At 46.1% G+C, this 26,240-nt stretch overlaps 2 protein-coding genes across 9 annotated transcripts in view; one reads left to right on the top strand and one right to left on the bottom strand.

Annotated features, from left to right (window-relative positions):
* Positions 1 to 26,240, bottom strand: part of CPQ (carboxypeptidase Q) — a 334,290-nt gene that overhangs the window by 99,538 nt on the left and 208,512 nt on the right. For all 8 annotated transcript variants that reach the window (XR_010598021.1, XR_508784.4, XM_065582156.1 and 5 more), the window contains exon 6: positions 25,753 to 25,844. Coding sequence is in view for 6 of the 8 variants with exons in the window: in XM_065582156.1 (XP_065438228.1) it covers positions 25,753 to 25,844 (92 nt within the window). In the remaining 2 variants the exon portion in view is untranslated. The remainder of the gene's footprint in view (positions 1 to 25,752; positions 25,845 to 26,240) is intronic.
* Positions 15,925 to 18,065, top strand: LOC135981045 (uncharacterized). Its single transcript, XM_065582157.1, has 2 exons — positions 15,925 to 16,501; positions 17,496 to 18,065. Exons 1-2 carry the CDS (start codon positions 15,925 to 15,927, stop codon positions 17,969 to 17,971), a joined length of 1,053 nt encoding a protein of 350 aa, XP_065438229.1. The 3' UTR covers positions 17,972 to 18,065.

The following is a 26,240-nucleotide window of genomic DNA, read 5'->3' as shown; positions in this document are numbered from 1 at the left end:
AGACCAGTGGTTCTCAACCTATTTATCATTGTGGGCTGCATATGCGGCCCACAATGTGTTACCTGGGCTGCAGATTGAGAACCATAGTGTGCCCCCCACCCCCTTGAGCCCTCCCACAGACCTTATGTTCAGTGCCTCCCACACAGAAATCCCTCCACAGAGCGGTGCCAGGAGCAGAGCCCTGGGCAGGGGGCCGGGTGACAGGGACCCCGGACCCTTCTGTGCAGGTCTTGGCGACAGCCCTGACCTGGACCCGGCTGTGAGGCAGGGCAGGATGGCGGCAGCCCAGATCCCGACCTGGGAACCCCAGACCCTGGACCCCACCATGCGGGGATGGCCGAAAGCCCTGGGCCCCAGACATCCCTGGTCCCATACCAGATCCCATCGCCCCAGCTGGAGCCCTCACCCCCTCCAGCACCCCAATCCTCTGAGCCAGCCCAGTGAAAATGAGCAAGTGAGTGAGGGTGGGGAGAGCGAGCGACAGAGGAAGGAGGGATGGAGTGAGCAGGGGCGGGACCTCAGAGAAGGGCCAGGGAGGGGGCGAGGCCTCAGAGGAGGGCCAGGGAGGGCGGCGGGGCAGGGGTGGTCGGTTTTGTATGAGTAGAAAGTTGGCGACCCTAATCTTCGCTCCATAGAATTCAGTGACAAAACTCTCATTGACTTGAATAATGTCCAGATTTCACCTATAATCTTTTACTTAATTATTACCATTTTGCCTGGTGAAGACAAATTACCAATATGTCTATATGTTTTGTAGGCGTACTATTGTTTCTCTCAGTTTGGCAACCCTCACAGACAATACAATTTGTTATTATGAGTTTTGAGTGTCAGTCTCAATTGATATAAACTGCAAAAGGTAAAGGAGATAGCATTAGGAACAGCAACATGATACATACAGTAGCCCTGAGATTACCCATGGCCTTATTTGTGGCCATTTTTTCCTCTTTTGACCATTTTAGTATAGTAGAGAGCTTTGCCAATGAGAGATTTTTTTATTCAGACCTGGATACTTATTATAGACAAGCCCCTTTATTGCTCAGGAGTAGAAATAATCAACATTTTCTGAATGTTATATTTGGCCTTTTTACAAATATTTTCTTCCAAAATACTGTCAACGTTATTGACGTTTTTCAATTTAAAAAATTGTGGCTTTTTCATGTTACCCGCAAATTTTTATGGAAAACATCAAACTGGTTACCAATTTTTAAAATTTCCTAAATCATGGGTTTTTAGTAAATGAAGATTTTTGATAACATTTTAAATAATATTTTTAATAAAATAAATTGATTTTTGGAACAATTCGAAACAAACAATACTTTAACATTTCCTAATCTTTTGCAAAAATAGACTTTCATTATTCAACCAGTTCTGCTCATGAGCCAATGCAGTAAAATGAAACTGAAGCATTGAGGAAAAACAAAGTACGAGCAAATAGAACATGTGTTCCTTTTCAGCGCTGTCATCTGAGACTCCTTTCTACGGGTGGAGTCTGTCTATCCCTTTCTCTCTTCGTTAGCAAACAGACAAACTTTGGCTCTTTCCATATGCCCTTCACAATCTGCCCCCAACTTCCAGACAAAGTAACTTCCTGAAGTAACTGTAAAGCAGCCCATGTCTCTCAGTGACAAGATGGTACTGTAGCTAAAGCTGTGGAAAAAATCAGTGGCAGAATCGGTCTTTCAGACACTTTAAATGCTTATCCAATGCACATCCCAGCAGTAGCTTTACATCAGCCTGCCTGTAACCTGGGGGCAGAAAGCCATCCATCTGCAAAAGCGGTCTCCCTGTTAACTCCAGTGAGTCTTGGGCCTTGGCTACACTTGCAGATGTACAGTGCTGTGAGTTAAACCTGACTTCGTGCACCTGAGTAGGGAAAGCGCTGCAGTCTGTCCACACTGACAGCTGCCCAGCGCACTGTCGTGGCCACATTTGCGGCAATTGCAGCGCTATTGGGAGCGGTGCATTATGGGCAGCTATCCCACAGAGCACCTCTTCCCATTCTGGCGCCGTGCGTTGTGGGAAGGGGGAGTGGGTGCGGGGGATTCTGGGTCCTGTCCCAATGCCCCGTGATGCATCGCTTCGCATCCCAGAAATCCCTTTGTTTCCGTCCACCTTTGGCGCCATCTTTCAACGGTTTCTGTGTAGCGCGATCTGTCTGCGGGAAATGGAGTCCGAATTGCTGAGGCGTATGCTGACGAGTCTCGCCAGCACGTCATGTTTGGCTGTTGAACTATTCCTTAAGATCCAAAGTGACAGTGAGGGTGAGGAATCCGACAATGCTATCAAGCCGCGTAACGCGTACGACACGAAATTGCTTGTGGCATTCACGGACATGCTCAGCACCGTGGAAAGCTGCTTTTGGGCTCGGAAAACAAGCACCGAGTGGTGGGATCACATCATCATGGAAGTCTGGGATGACGAGCGGTGGCTGCAGAACTTTCGGATTAGAAAAGCCACTTTCATGGGACTGTGTGAGGAGCTTGCCCCCACCCTGCGGCGCAAGGACATGAGATTGAGAGTTGCCCTGCCAGTGGAGAAGCGGGTGGCTATTGCAATCTGGAAGCTGGCAACTCCAGACAGCTACCGGTCGGTCGCAAACCAGTTTGGAGTGGGAAAGTTGACCCACTGTAATCCTTGGAGATCCCGCTTAACCATTAATGCCGTGGCTCATGAAACCCTACACAGGGAGCCTTGACAGCAGCAAGGAACGGTTCAACTACAGGCTGAGCCGGTGCCGAATGACTGTGGAGTGTACCTTTGGCCATTTAAAGGGCCGCTGGCGATCTCTGTATGGGAAGCTGGACTTGGCCGAAAACAGCATCCCCACGGTTATATCCACGTGCTGTGCCCTCCATAATATTTGTGAAGGGAAGGGTGAAAGCTTCACTAAGGCATGGACCTCCGAGGTTCAACACCTGGAGGCTGAATTTGCACAGCCAGAGAGCAGGGCTATTACAGGGGCCCAGCGCGGGGCTGCAAGAATTAGGGACGCCTTGAGGGAGCAATTTAAGGCTGAAAACCAGCAGTGATATCTGGTGCCCTGCATGGGAGTGAAATGCAGTAGTTCCAATCTTTAGGAATCAGTGTTTGCTAAGCAGACAAGCAGACTTGCAGTGCCTGTTTATTTCCTGGGCTAAGGAGTCTTTTACTTTATGCAATAATAAAGAATGTTTTCAAACCCAAAGAATCCATTTATTGAAAAGAAAAAAAAATGGATTGAAAAGAAACAAGGGCATGAAGTGGGGAACAGTACAATCACAGATTCGCGTATGTCCTGTCTGGTGTGCTGTGCAGTGAGTGCTGCACTTCAGGGCAGCTATACTGCATGGTGATGGGTGTTGACTGCAGAGGGTAAGGGTCATGGTTTTCAGGGATGGGTGGTGAAGATACTGGTGTTGGAGGCAGCTGGTGGTGTGAAGAACACAGAAGTTGGGGAAAGTGGGTTGGAGGTGACAGTGGGGCACAACAGAAAGAGTTTTGGGACAAGGGCTGTAGGGGGGGGTGGCGTTTGCGCTTGCGATACTGCTCCTCTTTCTGCATGCCTATGAGCTCCTGGATAGCGTCTGCTTGGCGCTCCAGGATGCTTATGAGCCGATCCGTGGTTTGCTGCCGGTGCTCCGTGCTTTGCTGCCGGTGTGCTGCGTTTTCCTGGCGGATCCTGCTTTCTCTCTCCCTCCAGTTCTGTGCTTTCTCATTCTCTTTAATAGATTGCTGCATCACTCCTTGCAGCATGTCTTCTTTGCTTTTTTCACGGTCTCTTCCTGAGTCTTTGCAGTCTCTGAGCAGGTGATAAGAGGGACGGCTGAGATCTCAAGATTGATGCAGCTGTATAGGCAAAATGCAACATTTAACAGAGGCAGCATTGTTTATACCAGACAGAGTAATGATTCCCCCCGCACTTAAGGAGTAGAAAACACACAGGGTCTACACAATAGCATAATTTTCCCGTCCGAAACAGAGCGCACATATCCCACAGGAGCCTCAAAAATGGTGAGTAAGGGGGACTGATTGTTTCAGGGCTGCACTGTCCTCTGGGTTTCTGTGCCATGGGGAGAGCCAACAGCTTCAGGGGGCACCTACACTGAACACTGTCCCAACATTTTCCACAGGAGTTCGTCCTGGATGATATCTCGCTGCTGAGGGAGACCTGGAAAGCAAGGGAGGGTCTTCTACTGCAATGCGGCTTCCACCCTGGCCCATATGCAGCTTGCCTGTGTGCAGCAATGGTCCCCCTGCCCCTCGCGGCACAGTGGCGTGGACACGTTAGCCTGGCTGGGACAAGGACCACAGTGGCTCTCCCAATAAACCTGCGCAAGCGCATTGCACGCATTATGGATGAAACATTCGAGGAGATTACCGAGGCCGATTACCGCGATGTGATAAACCACATCAATGCACTATTCCGCATCTAGGCATGCATGCCTAACCCTCCTCTCCAAAAGAGCCCGCACCGAAAAAATTCCTTCCCGAAAAAAAAACCCGCTTAAAGGGAACCTGCTCTTCTGTTTGTCCTCCGCCAAGTACCGGCTGCTGCGACTGGCTACCTTCCTCCTGGCTCGAGAAGAGCTCCTGGCTGCATGGCTCCAGGGATTCCGGGGTGTCTCCATCCAGCCCATCACCATCACTCCTGTTTTCCCCCTCCTCCTCTCTCCCTCCCCCACTGGCTTTGAAGTATCCATGGTGGTGCTTGGAGTGGAGGTGGGGTTAACCCCAAGTATCGCATCCAGCTCTCTGTAGAATCGGCAGGTCGCAGGGGGAGCACCTGAGCGGCCATTTGCGTCGCGGGCTTTGCGGTAGGCACTCCGCAGCTCCTTCACTTTAATCCTGCACTGCAGGGCGTCCCGGTCATGGCCCCTTTCCATCATGTCCTTTGATACCTTCCCGAAGGTATCGTAATTCCTATGGCTGGAGCGCAGCTGGGACTGTAGAGCTTTCTCCCCCCAAACACTGATGAGGTCCAGCAACTTGCCATTGCTCCATGCTGGGGCTCGCTTGGCGCGTGGAGGCATGGTCACCTGGAAAGATTCGCTGATAGCACGCCACACCACGCTGGGCTGAGCAAACAGGAAGGGGATTTTTAAAATTCCCGGGGAATGTAAAAGGTCGGTCACATGGTTGGTTACCTGAGGCCAGGGCAGTACTGAACTGATGACCAGAGCGGCTAGAACAGGCATTGTGGGATACTGCCGAATAATTCTGGAGGCCATTCACAGCGCATTGGGCGGTCACACTAGCGCCGCAGCGCTGCAGTGGCAGCACTGCACTCGCTATTCCTCTCGGAGAGGTGGAGCACATGCAGCGCTGCAACCACGGAGATACAGCGCTGCAAATGCCTTGCAGCGGGGAGTGAGTTACAGTGCTGGGGGTGGCTTTACAGTGCTGCAACTGGCAAGTGTAGCCAAGGCCTTTGGATGGAAGGGCAGGAGGGGAAGATTCCAAGGAGTCAGGGTGTGTTGGCAGCTGCAGACTGTGGAAGCTGAAGAGAGATCAACAGGCTGCTCATTCACACTTTGAGGGTGTCCTCCTTGCAGCTGAGGTTTATGAACAATAAACAAATTGAGCACATATTCACTAGTAAATGTTCATTATATTCATGTTCTACCGGGCAATGCTCTCCAGGGGCCAATAGACACAGTCTACTAGGTATTATTTATATTTTTAAGTGTTTGTCAGGGGTACCCAAGAAAGAGCACTCACATAGTTAGTATAAGTCCCACTAAAGTGGTACAACAAGAAGCCTATGGGATAGATTCTCCAGTCTGCCAAGTTTATCTTGAGGCACTTGGGCGCAAAGTGAATTTAAAGCATACATAGGCTTGCACTGGAGAATACCCCAGGTGTAGGTGGATTCCCTACCAGTGCAAAGCTAGCTGAGGTGGGTTCTGCTACCCAGAGTAAAGGGAGGGAAAGGGTGTATCGCAGGGAGCAGGGAGGAGGTCAGGTCAGAGGAAAGGAGGGGAGGGGGGGAGGGGAGGGGAGGGAAGGAGGCATGGTGAAGTGAGGTTCTACTAAACCTGATTCCCCTCTGGCTTTAAGTACCTGAGGGGCATTTTGCCAGCAATGTAAATTTAAATTGCCCACATGCTGCTTAACTTATGCTGAGACTATGCACTGTCATGCAAATATAATTGTTCATGTAATTATATCTACATTCAACTCATTAGCACAATAAGTGACAGTAATAAATATTAACTGTGATTGTAGAAAATTAAGTGGAAGTGGCTTTTTCTTTTTTTGCATCTTTGCATGTGAATATCTTTTCTTATCTGTTTCTTCCATTCTCATCCTGGTTACTCACAAACAAATGCTTAAATAGAGATATCAAACTGATCTCCCTGACACAGATTTCCATGTTACTTCATTTGCCTAAAACATATAGGACAATACAAATGAGATGGAGGTCATACCATTGCTAAAATAAGCACTCAAGAAACAATTAGCTGAAGCCTGAGGCATAAAACCTATTTGTCTTTCATTCTTATTTTTTTCCTCTCCTGCACTATTATCTTCTCCTTTACTGCAGCAGCCCTGTATTGATTAAAAAAAACAGAAAAAAACCTCTTCCTGTTCATTTTAAAAAAAGGTCATCCTACCTGTTTTTTTGCAGGTACAGAACCACAACACACACACACATAGCTGTGCAACAAGATATGAAATAACATGCTCATTGCGACTCCATAGCACACACATCCTGCATTCTTAATGAAAGAAAACATCTTGTAAGCAGGGGTTATTAGAGTCTTAGAGTTTTCATCAAGTACCTAAAAGGAGAAATCCTATTATCCTCATCTCAGCAGCAAGAGAGAGCAACAGTAGCCTCCTTACTCTCAAGCCATCTGATTCCCTTGTGTGTGTGCATGCAAATAAGGACCACATTTCAGATATCAAAGTTTTGAAATTTTCTGTTAGCAGGAATAACCAAGCAGGGCCAAAGATAAAATCTTTTTTCTAATAAATACAAAAGTAAATCAAAATAAGTTGCTCCCGTTAGTATTTTTGATACAGTCAAGTCTTAATCTAAACGTTACAACAATGGACAACAGGTGCATTACGGACTAAATAGTTTTACATTACTTAACTAGAGATAGCAATACTACTACATAGATTTATTGTAAGAAAATTTTCTTTAAGAGGATTTGAGTTAAATTTTACACTTGATGTAATGGTTCCAATGATTTCAATGAATTTGGCCCATTGTCTCTTAATTGTAGTTTTCTGAGTTTTCCAGTTGTAGAGCTTGTAGTCAGTCTTGTTGTAGCCAGGTTTGTCTAAGAGGATATTAGAGAGACAAGTTAGGTGGGAAAAAGAATTATTTGTAAGCCCGAAAGCTTGTCTCTCTCACCAGCACAGGTTAGTCCAATAAAAGATATTACCTCACCCACCTGGTCTCGCCAAGGGAAACTAAGTATCTCTGCAATTAGAAACTCCCTGTAATATCTCTATTCTTAAATAAATATGATTTGCCACTCATGTTTTCTCAAATTTATCTACAGAAAGAGCCACAATATGGGTGCTAATAACCCTTATTATGGCAAGTTCCTCTTAGCCTATGTAATTGGGAAAGAATAGCAGTATTTGTGACATTTTGTGGTTTTAGAATTTTTTTTTATTATTTGTATAAAACCTAGGGGCTATACAATCAGGGCCCCAGTGCATTAGCCACTGCACAAACACTAAACACCAGTCCCTGCCCCGAAGGCTTAGGGCCTGTGACGGGGCACGACTCACCACTGCGGCGCCTCCTGCTGACTGTCCAGGGAATTAGTGCTGCACCCTCTTCTGGTGGTGTCTCGCCTGCCGTCACCTCCGTTCCTGGACCCACGTCACTCCCAGGACCAGGGTGTCCACTTCAGTGACACTGCCCTCCCGCTGTGCCACACTGTTCCCCCTCCTTCCAGGGGGACATGCAGTCTACTCTCCGGCCACTCCCTTCAGTGGCAAACTGCAGTCCACGGTCCAGCCACTTCCTTCAGTGGTTCCAGCACCCTCTTTGCCCTTGCATCAGGGCCTCAGTCTGCAGATCCCTGCAGCCTGCCAGGAGCTGCCTTTAGCTCTCCGGGTCTCTGCCTGCAGCAGTGCTCTGTCCAGGGTGCTTGCTGCCCTCCATTTGCAAGGGAGCCAGTCCTCCTCCCTTCTCAAGCTCCAGGTCCTGCAGCCCTTCTTATATGGGCCAGCCCGGCCCTGATTGGCTGCTCCTATAAGCCCTTCTGTGATTCGCTACCTCCTGTGCAGCCTCCCTAGGGCTGTTTTTAACCCCTTTTCTGTCAGTGTGGGACAGATGCCCCATCACAGGGCCTGATTCTCATTTACACCACAACTGCCAGAGTAAAGGGGCCTCAGTGAAAATGAGAATCAGACCCTTTAAGATCTAGGAATCAGTCTCAACTTAAAAGCAAGAACCATTTCAGCTGGTAATACTTTTATGAGCAATGGCGCTGGTGATTCAGTATGCAGACCTCTATCCTCTGAATCGATACTGAGCAAGCTTCTTAGTATGGTGTTGGTAGTGGACACTGCACTGTTGGAGGTACTGTTTTTCAGAGGCAACACCTGACCAGCTATATTCAGATATTAAATATACCGTGGCAGTTTACCCTGGTGTCCTGGCCCAATCCCTATAGGTGCTGTGATGGGGCTTATCCCTATCACCTATTAAAAAAATATTCAAAAGCTCTGAGGTAAGAGGGTGCACAGGGAGTAGCTTAGGCTCCTGTGAAGGAAGCCCTGACGTAGGGTCAGTTAAGAATACTTTAGTGGAGCCCAAGAGGTATGGAAGAGTGGTTAGACCAGCAAATAAAGGAGAAGCTTGGAGGATCTAGGGAGAAGCCAGAGAAACAAAGGGAGGCTGATTTAAACACAAGCTGTGGGGAAGCAGCACATGGGGCTTGGAGGTAGGAAGTAGCCGAGGGAACCAGTAGCATGTCTGAAAAAGTAGACCTAGCTCCTTAATACAGGGTCCCTAGGTCACAACTCAGAATAGAGGGTCCCCCCGAGGAAGGAGCATGCCAGCCCAAGAGAAGAAATATTGAACTAGGGTGGGACTGAAGACTGACCCCAAAGGACAGGCCAAGGAATAGCCCGGTGATGGGGGAGGAGTGAAGGGTCTTTTGTGTTGGGACATTTTGTGAACTTTCAAGTTGGACCTTTCTGTTATTCTGGAAGGGGACTGAACTTTGTGAGACTTGGCCAGCAGTGTGAGTCACAGAAGATCCAGTGAGAACAAATGGGCTTGAACAAGGTGCCAAAGACAAGGACGTCTAGTATCATCGCACCCTGACACAAGAGGACACTACAGATGGTGAGTACACTACTTTACAGGTGCCATTAGGTCAGGGTGCAAGGGGAGTGAGAGACTCTCTCCGTAGAACACCAAATAGCCTGTACACTCCGTCATTAATGCATCTACTGCGCAGATACTGCAACAATGGATGCCACGGACAGAGTGTTACAAATAAAACTATACAAAGGCCTATGAGTTACTTACTACTAAGACATTATCTCCCTGTAGCTATATCATCTTTATTCTGTTGCTACATCAACTATGTCAGAATTGTACGATTTCCACTATAGTAATATCACCCTTCAAGGGTCAATTTGCCAGAAAATAAATATTCTTGGAACCTAAAACAAAACTGACAAAGCAAAAAAAGTAATCAATTCAATTCCATTTTATGCAGCTAAACTGTATATACAGAATCTTTAACATCATACATCTACAGTACAGTAACTCCTCACTTAACGTTGTAGTTATGTTCCTGAAAAATGCAACTTTAAGCGAAACAATGTTAAGCGAATCCAATTTCCCCCTAAGAATTAATGTAAATGAGGGGGTTAGGTTCCAGGGAATTTTTTTTCACCAAACAAAAGACTATATTTTGTGTGTGTGTGTGTGTGTGTGTGTGTGTGTGTGTGTGTGTGTGTGTGTATATCTATATCTATCTGTCTATACACACACACACAATATAAGTTTTAAACAAACAATTTAATACTGGTACACAGTGATGATGATTGTGAAGCTTGGTTGAGGTGGAGGAGTCAGAGGGTGGGATATTTCCCAGGGAATGCCTTACTGCTAAATGATGAACTAGCAATTGGCTGAGCCCTCAATGGTTAACTCTCACACTCTACAAGGCAGCAGAAATGGAGGGAGGGAAGACAGCATCACAGACAGAGACAGAGACACACACTGTGTGTGTGTGTGTGTGTGTGTGTGTGTGTGTGTGTGTGTGTGTGTGTGTGTGAGAGAGAGAGAGAGCGAGAGAGAGATGCGCAATTCCCCTTTAAGTACACTGCCTTGTTAATTAGATCAGCTTCCTGAGACCGCAGCTGCTGCCAGCAAGCTCCCTCCGTCCTGAGCCCTGTCGTGTGTCCTCCCTGCTCTATGAAAGATGGGGTAAGCGGGGCGCAGGAGCAGGGGGAAGGGGAACACCCTGACATTAGCCTCCCTCCCTCCCCTCCCCCCCGCACAGCAAGCAGGAGTCTCGGGGAGCAGCTCCAAGGCAGAGGGCAGGAGCAGCACATGGCAGTGGGGGGAGGGACAGCTGCAATTGCTAGCCTGCTGGACAGCTGCTGCACATGGAACCTAGGGGAGCGGGGAGCTGATAGGGGGAGCTGATAGGAGGGCTGCCGGTCCACCCTGGTTCCAAGCCCCCACCAGCTAGCTGCAATGGGCTGCTCTTCCTGCAAGCAGTGGACAAAGCAGGCGGCTGCCAAATGACATTAGAAGGGAGCAATGCACAACTTTAAACGAGCATGTTCCCTAATTGATCAGCAACGTAACAACGAAACAACATTAACTGGGATGACTTTAAGTGAGGAGTTACTGTACTTATTCTTGTTCAGCTCTATTATCTTCATTATTCTACCCTGCCACATGGGAATAGTGCATTTGCACTCTCAAACACATTTCAATTTCAAGGAAATCCATGTCCTGTTCTGTGCTGACTTACAGCACCTTTAAAATATTTCTTTTATTTGACTTTTAATCATAACCACCAAGAAGTAGTTCAGGCTATCATAATCCTATTGCCTGAAATTTGCACAATAAATCATTAAAAGGTTAAGATATTTTTCATGATCAAATAGAATGTACAGAATTAATCTGCTTTATTTGGTTACTATGTATAATGAGGATTTCTTGTAGCTAGATTAACAAGAAGGGGAAAAATAAATACAAATGAGAATGTGATTCTTACTTATTTTTTCCAATTAAGTATTAAATGCATATTAGGTTAAACTGTGCAGGCTTCATAAAACAACATCCAGAGCTGAGCTGCAATGGCATAACAAAAATTAACAAAAAAAATTTCTGCCAAATTAAAATGAGTTAGGTATCATTAACCCCCTTTATTTGCTAATTTGATTATTAAATGTAATCATTGATAATATTTCTCAATCTACACCTAAAACCAAACAAGACTAGCCACTGCAAACAAGCACAGACCTCCTGGCAAAGCATGGGAACAGTATCATGCATACAGTACGGTGTGTCTGCTGTGTCTCCATCTCCTGCATACATGGATTTTGGTAAAGGATTTACATAAAATTCTTGTTATATAGTCTCCTGTTTTGTTACAACTTAGTCCATCTGAACACCGTAGCGTCAGTGATCAATCCAGCATTTAAGAGACACTATCCTCCTCCAGCGATACCACAGCGAGCCTGTCCAAGTGTCCTCTTTGACATATCTACCAACTGAGGGCTTGTCTACATGGGGAGTTTAATTCGCAGTGAGCTACCTTTTATCGACAAAACTGTGTAGTTTAGACATGGCCTCACTCATGTTGCTGAAAGTTAACCCACCCCCTTCCCATGTAGACAAACCCTGAGAAATCTAAAATGTCCTAATAGTGTTGATATAATAGCTGCGTAGGAATCCACATTATCCAATGCCTATTTTAAAGCAAACTAGTAAAGAAGAAAATTGGGACCCACTCCCACTGTTCCTTATATGGCACCATTGTGATGTTAACTCAAGTCATTATATCATTGTTTTCCGCTACATTCAATCTGACTTAATTCCATTTATTTTTTCATAGTGAATTTTTAATTCTGTACCTTCCTCTCAAAATGAAACTTCCAGTTATTTGATCTTTTAAGTTAAATAATGTTATGAGCTAAGTGAAACCTTGTTATGGGTTGAATTAAAACTTCATTCAAATAGATGTGTGAATGAATCCCCCATTTAAGACCGTTGTAAGAGACAGTTACGGGGTTATACCTCAAACAAAAACTTATAGGATCTGCCCAGAAAGTAGGTCCGTTGTGGTGGGTTCAGCTAGGTATTGTGTGAAGAGGTGGTTGTGGAGGGGAGAGAACACACAGAAAACTGAAAAAGAGATAGACTGAAGGAGCAGTTGAAATCACCGTGGCTGACTAGAAGAAACCTGGGAAGAGGTTTTTGAGCAAGTTGCAAATAGTGCAAGTTGAAAAGAGTGCTCTTGGTGCTGTGAGGAAAAAGAAGCTGTTTCCTGCCATTTGATTCCTTCTGTGTTCAGAGACACAAGATTTTGTGCATTCTTTGTAAATAAACAAGACTTGATCAGAGAAAATACCAGACTCCATCTATTTCTACATCCCCCGAGCCCTGAAATTCAACTAGCTGCTTAGGTCAAAAAAGGAGCACACAGGTGTCAAGAGAGGGATCCAGTATCCAGGGAGACAGATTGTGAGCTGGTATTCCTGTTGACCGAAAATGGAACAAATAATGGAGATGCTTGCAAAAATCAAAAACAGCCAGTAGGATTTAAAACAAGAGCTGGTGAATCTTCAAAAGGAATTCAGACAAGACCTGCAACAAAAGCTGGAGATGTCCTGGAAAAGGCTCAGAGGGGATTTGTAGGCTGAGATGAGCTCTATGTTGGAGCAGCAACTACGAAGTACCTGGACAGATTGGGAAACCCAGCTGCAAAACACCCAGGCTGGAACAGTAAAATGGATTCATGAGGTGACCAGCAAATTATCTCAGTCATATACCAGAAAAACTGGAGACGAAGCAAGTTTCGGCCAACTTGGAACTTGCTAACAGAGATGAGCTGCAACCAGGATTTATGGAGTTAAAAACTCAGATACATAAGGAATTCAAAGAATCTATGATCACGGTGGATGGCAGCTACCTGGATGATTAATTGAACCAGAGGACTAGGGTTAGGACTGGACATTAACAACAGTTTTCTACCTCCTTTGTTACTCACAGAGGCCCAGAGGAGAGGTCAGGCTGTCCCAGCTCAAATAGTGCAAAATCCCACTCACTATCTTTGAGGGAAAAACTCCCTGGGAGGTTATTTGGTTCAATTCAATGTTATACAGTAGCTCAAATGAGTGGCTGGGAAGGAGGACAAAAACGGGGAGTTACTAGCAGCCAACTTTGGTGGCCCAGCTCTGATTGTACTGCAGAGCTTACCACCAGAAATGAGACTGAGTTATTCAGAAATGGCGCAAGCTCCTGACATGCAGTTTGGAGTTGGTCATCAATCTAAGCTGTCCGGGGCACAGCTAAAGTTAGAAAGAGGACAGAAGAAAACCCACCTGAACTGGCTGAGGACTGGCAGAGACTTGTGCCCTCATAGCCAGATACCACCACGACCTTTCAGGATAAACTGGCAATAGACAGAGGACAGCAACACAAATGATAAAAGGTTAAGAAAACTGGGCACATTTAGTCTTGAGAAAAGAAGACTGAGAGGGGACCTGATAACAGTCTTTGAATATGTTAAGAGCTGTTATAAAGAGGATGGTGATCAATTGTTCTCTATGTGCAATGAAAGTAGGAAAACAAGTACTTGGCTTAATCTGCAGCAAGGGAGATTTAGGTTAGATATTAGGAAAAATGTTCTAACTACATGGGTAGTTAAGTTCTGGAACAGGCTTCCAAGGAAGGTTGTGGAATCTTGATCATTGGAAGTTTTTAAGAACAGGTTGGACAAACACCTGTCAGGGTTGGTCTAGGTTTACTGGGGTCTGCCTCAGTGCAGGCGGCTGGACTTGATGGCCTCTTGAGGTCCCTTCCAGCCCTACATTCTATGATTCTAACAGTTCTGTTAAAAGCTGGTTGTGACAGTCTGTACCCCTAAGTTCATTCCTTTTACAGACTATGTTAAATTTTTTACAAAGCATACTGTGTGAAGTGTTAGTTGCATTTTACCTTTTACTTCTTTGTAACCAATTCTGACTTCTATGCCTCATTGTTTGTAGTCACTTAAAATCTATTTTTCTGTAGTTAATAAATTTGTTTTATTGTTTTATCTAAATCAGTGTGTTTGGATTGAAGTATTTGGGAAACTTCATTTGGGATAACAAGATTTGTGAATATAATTTTCTATTAATTAAATGACAGACTTTATATGAGCTTGTATTGTCCAGGAGGGTGCTGGGCAATACAAGATGCATATTTCTGGGGGAAGTCTGAGACTGGGAGTTTGCTGGTGTTGCCCTGCAGTGTAATTCATGGGTGGTTGGCTATAGCACTCATACAGTATAGCTGGGAGTGATCTACATGCTGGATGTTGTGTGTGAGCAGACCAGGAATGGTTACTCTCACAGGGAAGCAGTGTAAAAGGCACTGCGGGCTGGAGAACTGAGGGGACACAACTATCAGTCCAGATTATACCTGAGGTAACATCACACTAGTACTCTGCCACAAGTGTCTAGAGAAAGCCTCCCTCCCAGTTCAGGAAACAAGCTGAAGGGGCAAAGCTTGGAGGTATGAGGATCAGCCTCACAGTTTTTGTTTATGACTGGACAGTTAAACAATAATAATGGGAGTTTGTCTACACAATGTGTAATAGGATCTGTGATGTGTATAGGGATAGTTGATACAGGTTCAATCATAAAAGAGTTATTAGACCAGACATGATAAGAAGATAAGGGAATAGGGGATCCAGAACTGAACTGCCTAATTGGTCTCACATGGAGATAATGACTGGCACAACAGCACCCATCTAAAAATTGGGTTTGACAATTGGACCTTAAATTTAAGCAAGAAGTCTGGGTGGCTGAAACAGTGGATGAGCTAGTAATTGGCTTAGATTCCATTATGGCTGATAACTGTGTAATCCATGCCAGGAAAAGTGTCTTACAGAGTCTGTCCGTGGAAATTCCCTTTAAAGATATGGCCCAAGTGAGACGAATGGTTTGTAGATAACTGGTGTGCAGTGAACTAATTGTTCTGCTCCGGGGGCATAAACCATTATAACAGACACATGCTGTGGTTGCTTTCCAGCCAGGAAAAGATGGGGAGTGGCTGAAACCTGTTCTGAGAGCCAGAGTTTCGTGGGAATCTTAGCTGCTAAAGTTCTTGTGGCTACGAAACAAGAATTAATCCCTGTTTGTTTGCTGAATGTTTCTGACAAGCAGCAAATAGTTTAAAAAAAAAAAAAAGGACTGCAGTTGCAAAATGTGAACCAATGGATCTATTAAATACTGCTATAGAAGAAAACTGCAAGGGGGAAGGTGAGCTCCCAGAGCTTCTACTGGACTTGTTCCTGAGCAGTTCTATACACTTAAATGGGGAACAGCAGAACAGTCTAAGGCCTGGTCTACACTAGGCGTTTATGTCGAAGTTAGCGCCGTTACATCGAATTAACCCTGCACCCGTCCACACTGCGATGCTATTTAGTTCGACATAGAGGTCTCTTTAATTCGACTTCTGTACTCCTCCCCGACGAGGGGAGTAGCGCTAAATTCGACATGGCCATGTCGAATTAGGCTAGGTGTGGATGGAAATCGACGCTAATAGCTCCGGGAGCTATCCCACAGTGCACCACTCTGTTGACGCTCTGGACAGCAGTGCGAGCTCGGATGCTCTGACCAGCCACACAGGAAAAGCCCCGGAAAAATTTGAATTTGAATTCCTTTTCCTGTCTGGCCAATTTGAATCTCATTTCCTGTCTGGACATCGTGGCGAGCACAGCAGCGCTGGCAACGATGCAGAGCCCTCCAGCAGTGATGGCCGTGCAGTCTGTGAATAGAAAGAGAGCCCCAGCATGGACTGATCGTGAAGTCTTGGATCTCATCGCTGTGTGGGGCGATGAGTCCATGCTTTCCGAGCTGCGATCCAAAAGAAGGAATGCAAAGATCTACGAGAAGATCTCTAAAGACATGGCAGAGAGAGGATACAGCCGGGATGCAACGCAGTGCCGCGTGAAAATCAAGGAGCTGAGACAAGGCTACCAGAAGACCAAAGAGGCAAACGGACGCTCCAGATCCCATCCCCAGACATCCCGTTTCTACGAGGCACTGCATTCCATCCTCGGTGCGGCCGCCACCACTACCCCACCAGTGACCGTGGACTCTGAGGATGGGATACTGTCCACGGCCGGTTCCTCGGACATGTTAGGGGACGGGGAAGATGAGGAAGGAGATGAGGAGGGCGAGGCAGTTGGCAGCTCTCACAACGCTGATTTCCCCGACAGCCAGGATCTCTTCATCACCCTTACAGAGATCCCCTACGAAGCGTCCCCAGCCGTTACCCCGGACACAGAATCTGGTGAAGGATCAGCCAGTAAGTGTTGTAAACATCTAAACATTTATTTTTAACAAAACAGGAATATTAACAATTAAAAGAATGGGTTGTTCATGATTAGTGTGCCCTAGGCGCTTAACGGTTTAGTAAGGGGCAGTGCAAGTTTTGAAAAGAAATCTAGCAATGTCCGGTTTTCAGTGATTGTCCTGCACAAGCCGCTCTACTGTTTATTCCCTGCTACTGCAGCTACAGTAAAATGCAGTCTATGTGTCCGGGGATAGAGCAGTAATCCTCCTGGGACATCTCGATGAAGCTCTCCTGGAGGTAATTTGAAAGCCGTTGCATGAGGTTCTTGGGGAGAGCGGCCTTATTGGGTCCTCCGAAGTACGACACGTTGCAGCGCCACGAGATTATCAAGTACTCGGGGATCATTGCTCTGCACAGCAGGGCGGCATACGGCCCTGGTCTTTGGAGGCTTTCCCGGAGCATTCTCTCTTTGTCGCTCTCGGAGATCCTCATCAGGGTGATGTCGGCCATGGTGACCTGCTTTTAATTAGGTAGGGGAATGTTAGTGTTGGGACTGCTTTCCCGTTCCTTTACAGAACTGTAACCGCTGGTTTGCAGCCACGCGGTGGAGGCGGGAGAGGGGCAGCCGAAAGGGATCGTTCCCGGGGACAGCCGCGAGGGGGTGGGACAGGGGCAGAGTTCCTGCTTGCCGGATTGCTGGCAGCAGGGACTGACATTGCTTTAAATGTGAAATGAGGCCAGTGGTAATATAAAAGTTTTAAACTGCCACAAGTGTACGGCTTACCATGTCTGCCTGCAACAGAAATTCTGTTGTGCTGCCTCGCTTCTCAAATGTGCTGTTCAAGACCCCAGGCACTGAATGCGAAGGCCGAGAATTCGACCTTGTGCTGAGTGCGCATGTGAAAGGTGCTGTGCATGGTCTTGTTCACAGAGAAAGACTATGTTCTTTGTTCACAACTACATTTATCTTTCTGAGGAATTCACTCCCTTTTTCCCATTTCCACAGCCCCGTCTGCGACTGTCTCACAACCTAGCCTGGAATCACACTCCCAGAGGCTAGCGCGGATTAGGCGTAGGAAGAAGAAGACACGGGAGGACATGTTCTCTGAGCTTATGGCCTGTTCCCAAGCCCAGGCAGCACAGCAGACCCAGTGGCAGGAGAACTTGACCCGAATGCACCAAGCCAACATGGATCGGGAGGAGAGGTGGCGGCAGGAAGACCAGCAGGCGACTCAAACGCTGCTTGGACTACTGAGGGAGCAAACGGACACGCTCCGGCGCCTTGTGGATGTTCTGCAGGAACGGAGGCAGGAGGACAGAGCCCCGCTGCAGTCCATCTCTAACCGCCCTCCCCTGCCACCAAGTCCCATACCCACCTCACCCAAAGTGCAAAGAAGGAGAGGCGGCAGAGTCCCTGCTAAGTCTCACTCCACCCCTGCAGAGAGCTCTAGTAGCAGAAGGCTCTCATTTCCCAAAATTTGAAAAGTTCTTTCCTTCCCGCCTGACAGAAGCCCACGTCCAAGTTTCACCTCCCAATGCCATGTGTAGTTGATAATAAAAAATTCGTTTCTGTTAACTACTGTTTCAATCATGTTCTTTTGGAGGAGGAGGGGAAAGGGGGTTGGTAATTGGACAGGACAGTCTCCTTTGGCAGGGTACATAGTCGGGGGCAGGCACAGCAGCAGGGCACATACACAGTGCAGTGATGCAGTGACTAGTTACCCCGGTTAGTCTGGGAGGTTGTTTTGATGTAATGTTGGGGGTGGGTGGGTTGCTCTGTGACTTTGTGGCGGGGGAGGGCAGTTACAGATCTTAAGCGGCGGTCCTTAGGCAGGATCACAGAGCCACACAGCATGGGATCTGTAACCGTCCTCCCCCTGCCACAAAGTCACATAGACCCCCCATACACACAGTCCCGATCAGGAGGGGTGACAGGCTCCGTTGAAACAAGCATCCCACCGCAGCGGAGCCTGTCAATCCTTGAGTTTAGAAGCTGCATTCGCGTCACAACACTACACCCGCTCCGCACCACAGTCTGCGTCCCAGTTTTAAAAAATTCCCGCGAAAACAGTATTAAAGAAAACGGTGTGCTTTAACAAAGTAGAACTATTTTTATTTCGACACGTGTGTTGGAGGGGGGGGTGAAGGGGGTATGTAACTGGATAGGATAGTCAACATTAACTGGGTAAAGAAACGGGGGCAGGTTTAGCTTCTCAGTACACAAACTTTAAAGTCACAGGTTACCCTGCTCACTCAGGAACTTTGCTTTCAAAGCCTCCCGGATGCACAGCGCTTCCCGCTGGTCTCTTCTAATCGCCCGGCTGTCTGGCTGTGAGTAATCACCAGCCAGGCTATTTTCCTCAACCTCCCACCCCGCCATAAAGGTCTCCCCCTTGCTCTCACAGAGATTGTGGAGCACACAGCAAGCTGCTATAACAATGGAGATATTGGTTTCGCTGAGATCATAGCGAGTCAGTAAGCTTCTCCATCTCCCCTTGAGACGGCCAAAAGCACACTCCACCACCATTCTGCACTTGCTCAGCCGGTAGTTGAAGAGTTCTTTTTCAGTGTCCAGGGCGCCAGTATAGGGCTTCATGAGCCAGGGCATTAGCGGGTAGGCTGGGTCCCCGAGGATGACTATAGGCATCTCCACATCCCCAACAGTTATTTTGTGGTCCGGGAAGTAAATACCTTGTTGCAGCCGTCTAAACAGACCAGAGTTCCTGAAAACACAAGCGTCATGAACCTTGCCCGGCCATCCGACGTAGATGTTGGTAAAACGTCCCCTGTGGTCCACCAGTGCTTGCAGCACCATGGAAAAGTAGCCCTTTCGGTTAATGTACTGGGTGGCCTGGTGGTCCGGTGCCAGGATAGGGATGTGAGTTCCATCTATGGCCCCACCGCAGTTTGGAAATCCCATCGCTGCGAAGCCATCTATGATCGCCTCCACGTTTCCCAGGGTCACTACCTTTGGCAGCAGTACATCAACGATTGCCTTCGCTACTTGCATCACAACAACCCCCACGGTAGATTTGCCCACCCCAAACTGGTTCGCGACTGACCGGTAGCTGTCTGGCGTTGCAAGCTTCCAGAGGGCTATGGCCACTCGCTTCTGTACACTCAGTGCAGCTCGCAACCGGGTGTCACTGCGCTTCAGGGCAGGGGACAGCAACTCACAAAGTTCCAGGAAAGTTCCCTTCCGCATGCGAAAGTTTCGCAGCCACTGGGATTCATCCCAGACCTGCAGCACTATGCGGTCCCACCACTCAGTGCTTGTTTCCCGTGCCCAGAATCGCCGTTCCACGGCATCAACATGACCCATTGCCACTGTGATGTCCTCGGCGCTGGGTCCCCTGCTTTCTGACAGGTCTGTGCTACTCTCAGACTTCAGGACATCACCGCGGTGCCGTAGCCTCCTCGCCTGACTTTTCTGCATCTGCCTCAGGGAAACCTTTATGATAAGCTGCGAGGCGTTGAGAGCGGCCACAACTGCAGCGATGGTCGCAGCGGGCTCCATGCTCGGAGTACAGTGGCGTCCGCGCTGTCAATGACTGGAAAAGCGCGCGAACTGATTTCCCGCCGGCGCTTTCAGGGAGGGAGGGCGGGAGTGATGGACGGATGACGACAGTTTCCCAAAAGCACCCTCGACTCATTTTGTTACCCAGAAGGCATTGCCGGCTACACCCAGAATTCCAATGGGCAGAGGGGACTGCGGGAACTGTGGGATAGCTGACCACAGTGCACCGCTTCAAATGTCGACGCTTTCACCGTTAGTGTGGACGCACAAAGTCGAATTACTGTCCTTAGTGTGGACACACACGTTCGACTTTGCAATATCGATTACAAAAATTCGTAGTGTAGACAAGGCCTAAGAGTTTATGGTTAAGAATCAGGAGTTGTTCTCCTGAGCCAATAAAGATATAGGTTATATTGCACTGATTCAGCACAAGATTGATACTGTGGGAAACCAACCCATTAAACAGCCACCTCAGCAGTTACCAATAACAAAAAAGGGAAGAGATACTCCAGGCCATTGAGGAAATGTATCAGGAAGGCATAACTGAGCCTTCAACCAGCTCCTGTGCTCACCCATGTGTGGGTAAGAAAAAGGATGGCAGCACCCAATTCTGTATGGAGTATAAAAAATTAAATGAGATCACTTCAAAGGTTTCTTAACCATTACCACAAACAGATGATACCCAGGATGCTGTAGCAGTGTCAGTCTGGTTTTTCACAGTGGATGTTAAAAGTGGATATTGGCAAGTAGAGGTGGATCCAAACAACAGGGGGAAAAACTGCTTTCACAGCAGGACAAGGTTTATGGCTTAAAGTGATGGCTTTTGGCTTGTGCTATGCAACAGCCACATTTGAGAGGCTAACAGAGACAGTATTATGTTGCATGCCCCTCTCAGCCTGTTATACCCAGGTGATATCCTGGTACATGCTAAAACCTTTGAACAGGAACTAAAACATTTACAAATGGCCTGCGATAAGCTGAAGGCAGACAATTTGAAACTGAACTCAAAGAAATGTAAGGTATTCCAAAAAAAGGTAATCGACCTCAGTGAGGAGGGAATGTTCACTGACAAAAAGAAAATTGAGGATGCCAACTTCCCAGGCACTCACTGATGTGCAGAGTTTTATAGGCCTCTGCTCCTGTTGCAGAAAGTCCATTTGTGGGTTTGCCAATATTGCAAAATACTGCATTGGTTGTGTGAGAAAGGGAAACCATTTCAGTGGTCAGCAGAGCAAGATGTAGCATTTTGAGAGTTAAAAAAGGCTCTGACTGCTCCTGTCTTGGCCTATCTGTGTTTCAAAACCCTTTTCATATTTGATAAAGATTCTAGTAACTAAAGTTTGGGGGCAGTATTGGCACAACACAAGGGATTTGAGAGGGTGGTAGCTTACTATAGCAAAAATCTAAGGTCTCCTGAGAGAAATTACTGCACCACCAGAAAGGAAGTCCTAGCAGTGGTTACAGCTATAGAAAATGTTCATCATTACTTGTATGGAAGGAAGTTTCTGGACAGGACAGGACAGGACAGGCTTCCTTGCAATGGCTCATTAGATTCAGGAATCCTGAGGGACAGCCTGGACTGTTGGTTGGAATAATGGCAGGGTTAGGATTTCACAATCAGACAGTGGTTAGGTCATAAGCATGGTAATGCTGATGCCTTGTCCAAACAGCCTTGTTGGGAGGCTAATTGCAAACACTGCCCCAAGCAGGAGAGCAAGGAATTAGTTGCTCAAGGGAATGGATGTGGTTCTCTTTCTTGACTTTTCAAAAGTGCCTATGTTCTTAATTCATCCCTGGAACAATGGGGATTGAGTTGCAGGAATGGACCCCAGAGCAATTAAAACTTTCCCAAAGAAAGAATCCTCATACAGGGATACAGTGTGAGTGGAAAATCAACCGGCAAATGCAACCAGCCTGGAATGTAGTGTCCCCTCACAACACCACAATAAAAGGTTTCTAGTCACAGTGGGAAAACTTGGAATTTAAAGTTGAAATATTGTACAGAAGATGGTAGAAGCCAGTGGGTGATGGATACAGGTACCAGCGGGTTGTCAGATACATTGAAATCTCTTGCATCTGAAGAAGTGAGGTTCTTACCCACGAAAGCTTATGCTCCCAATACTTCGGTTAGTCTCAAAGGTGCCACAGGACCCTCTGTTGCTTTTTACAGATTCAGACTAACACGGCTACCCCTCTGATAATTGAAAAAAGAAGTTCTGAGGTTATGTCATGAGATCAAAACTGATGGACATTTTGAGGTTGCAAAAACCTTAGCCAAGCTAAGGGAGAATTTCTATTGGGTAAAGTGCAGGGAGGATGTAGAAAGGTGGTGCAGGAAATGTGATGCTTACATTGCAAAGAAGGGCACTGGGAGTAGCCCTTTGCAGCAGTATCTTGTGGGGGCACCAATGGAGTGCATTGCCATTCATGTTCTTGGGCCCTTGCCTGAGACAGAGGCAGGCAGACATTATTTGCTGGTAGCTATGGACTACTTCACAAAATGGCCTGAGACTTACTTAATAGGAAATTAAGAGGCTGCGACAGTAGCAGTAGTTCTAGTGAATTAATTCTTCACCAGATTTAGGGTCCGGGATGAGGTACTCACTTTGTATCCGAAGTGTTTCAACAGGTTTGAGGAATTCTAGGGAGCCACAAACTCCACCATGCCTTCAGATTCTGCATGTCTGGGGTGCTGCAAAAGGTTCAGTAGGACTTTGGGGTTCAGCTGATAACCTTTGTAAACCAGCACCAAAGGGACTGGAACCAGCATACCCCATTCTTTCTGATGGCTTATAGAACAGCAATGAGATTACAAAGTGTGCCCCAGAACTCCCCATGTTTGGGCAGGAGCCAAGGAACCCAGCAAAGCTTTTGTATGGAGTTCCTGAAGAGGAACAAAAGGAATTGAACCATTTGGATTACACAGAAACCCTACAATACAAAACTGAAAAACTTCACACCTTTGCTAGGGAAAATTTTTGGATAGCCCCTGATAAAATGAAGAGACTCTATGATGTAAGGTCAAATGGGGAAACTTTTAAAAGAGGGGACCTTATCTGGTTCCACAATCCTAGGCAAAAGAAGGGGAGGAGCCTTGGGAGGAACCCTATGCAGTAGTGACGCAAATAAACAAAGGATGCAGTTGGGTCCCAGGACTAAACCCAAAGCTATCCATAAAGGCCATCTAAGGTGATATCAGAGGGACAGGATTTCAGCATGGCTGCTCCCTGAATCTGACAACTGAGGATGCTGAGGCTGGGAAAGTTGTGACCGTAATGAGTCTCCCCACTCCAACAGAAAAAAGCAGGAACTGTCACAGCCACCAAGTTCCACAGAAACAACCGACATACCTCAGGAGCACAATTAAAGGAAGTTCAAGGAGAGAAAAGCCCCAAAGACAGGTTTGGGTAGGAATACAATCTTTTTCTGTTTGTGATGTAAAACTTTCTTGACAGAAAGACATTGAACATATGTAACAGTTAAGTGTGTATCATTAGTAATTTGTTAAATTATTTCTTTTCTTTCTGTTTGGGATGGGTTATTGGAGGGGGGGGGGTCACCATTTTAGGCCTCATCGAGATGATGGGCAAAGCTGAGGTGGGGAGTATTGTTATGAGATGGGTGAAACTTTGTTATAGGTTAAATTAAAACCTCATTCAAACAGATATGTGACTGACTCCTCCATTTAAGACAGTTGTTAGAGACAGTTAAGAGGCTACATCTAAAGAAAAGCCTAATAAAGTCCACCCAGGAACTAGCACCAGGTGGGTGGAGGATTTCATAGGATATTGTGGCCAGGTGGAAGGGGGAGAACACTGAAGGTACGTCTAAACTTAAAATGCTACTTCAGTATAGACACTCACTCACTACGTCAATGGGAGGGGTTCTCCCGTTGCTGTAGTTTATCGCCTCTCAAGGAGGTGGACTGCTAGGTTGACAGAATTCTTCCATCAACCTAGTGCTGTCTACATGGGGGATTAGGTCAGCATGGCTATGTCTCTCAGGAGTGTGGACTTTTCACATCCCTGAGAGACTTAGGGCATGTCTACACTTACCTCTGGAGCAATTGGTCCATCGGTGGTCGATTTATCGTGTCTAGCGAAGACACGATAAATCGACCGCCGAGCGCTCGCCCGTCGACTCCGGTACTCCACTGGAGCGAGAAGCATAGGTGGAGTTGACGGGGGAGCGTCAGCAGTCAACCTACCACAGTGAAGACACCGCAGTAAGTAGATCTAAATATGTCGACTTCAGCTATGTGAATAACATAGCTGAAGTTGCGTAACTTAGATTGACCCTCCGCCTGCCCAGCATAGACCAGGCTTTAGCTATGCCGATATAAGCTTTCCCGAGTAGACCAGGCCACAGAAAACTGAAAAAAAATGACAGAGAATGAGGGACAGACTGAAGGAGCAACTGAAATCATAATGACTGTCTCTGGAAGAAACCTGGGGAGAGGTTTTGGGGCTTGGGGTGCAGGCTGAAAAGAGTGCTCTTGGTGCTGTAAGCAAAAGAAGCTGTTTCTTGCTATTTAATTCCTGCATTCAGAGACACAGGACTTTGTACTTCTTTGTCAATAAATAAAACTATATCAAAGAAAATCCCAGACTCCATTAATTTCTGCTTTCAACTAGAACATCAATGGAGTCTTGAAATTCTACTAGCACTCGGTTCAAAAAAGGGGCAACAATAACATCATAAACACACTGCCAGGAATTTTATTGCAAGACATGTATTCTGAAAAAAACTGCTGTCATGGTAGAACAAAAACTTTAAACACATTTTTCTTCATCAATTTCTTGGCTTTGCATTGCAGGTTTAAGTTTTGTTGAGATTAACTACTACCAAATAAGGGATCACAAAACACAGATAAAAATCAGGAGTTAGTTATATGATTACAGGGTTAACTTCCTACAAAATGTTTATATTTTGAAAATTGTTGGCTCCAGGACAGTTTTATGAAGTTATCCTCCAGGTCATGCAATCCTTTGAAGAGACAACTGTGCACAGCTAATATGGAAATAATATTATGTGATATGTTCCTCCTAAACACCAATCCTCAAAAAGAGTTTTATAATTTTACTTAGCATCATCAAAAATAGCTAGTGATGGCATTTAAAATGTCCTTGATCCCATACAGTAAACAATAATTGGCAGAAAGCATTTTAGATCATACTCACCATTAAAATGTTATATATCTGTGCTTCCAAAGAGAGTTCTCTCTTTACTAGCTTATTCATTACATTTCAGTGGATTATACAACATACAATGAAACAGAAATGTAAAGGGTAAATTAAATGGATTAATATTGCCAATGTGTATGGATTGCTCACCCCATAGCAGATATCCTTATGAAATATTTGCTTCATAACAGCTTTGTGAGGTGGCATAGTAGATCATGTAAAGTACACGCAGAGCTTATCATACCCCTTAACTTTTGACCTTCAAATGAAAAGTCCCTATCATTTTTCCCCTTTGCAAGCCAAATGAATGTCTGAGTCAGAGAGTTACATTAACAAACCAATGGAAGCTAAGCACAAGAGGATGGAACTTCCTTTCTTTAAAAGGACTATATTAAAACACAGAGTATTTCACAACATCTTGGATATGAAGTTGTGCCTACGTATCTGCAGGCAGAACTGGACCCTATACGTTTAGTTAGACGAAGAGTCTGACATTTTGAAAATCTAGTATTCTCTGTCAAAAAAGCAAATACTGTAACAGATTATTTTATTACATTATTTACCTTATGTAACTGGTAGTACTGCTCAGCACCCACCCCTCCTGCTTCTTCCGCAGTCCACAGCACCAACCGCAGAGTTCTCTTGGGGCGGAGCCCTAGGACATACAAAATTAAATATGGCTTTTAGTCCCAAATGTTCTATTTGTCTAAACAATTCTTGTGTTGGCCTCCATTTCCCCAGGGCAACTGCATATGAATTTCTATCAAACAGCCACCTCTGCTCTATGACCTCAACAAAAAGCGAGCATTTATGTATGTTAATTAAATCTGGTAAATCAGTTCATGAAAAAGTATATTTATTCTGTGCATCAACATTTAACACTTTTTAAAAAAAATCCTTAGAGCTTCCATACAGTATAATTTTTAAGAATGGTCAAGAAAAGATGGGCATAGGGTGAAGCCAGTTGTGAAAAAGTTATTGGAATGTAGTCATGAACATCTCTGTCACTAATTATAACCACCACCACCCATTTTTCCCCACCTGAAAGAAA

Source organism: Chrysemys picta, chromosome 2 (genome assembly GCF_011386835.1).
Source record: "Chrysemys picta bellii isolate R12L10 chromosome 2, ASM1138683v2, whole genome shotgun sequence".
NCBI classification, from domain to species: Eukaryota; Metazoa; Chordata; order Testudines; family Emydidae; genus Chrysemys; species Chrysemys picta.
Note: the sequence above shows the minus strand (reverse complement) of the source record. Positions and strands in the feature narration are given on the sequence as shown.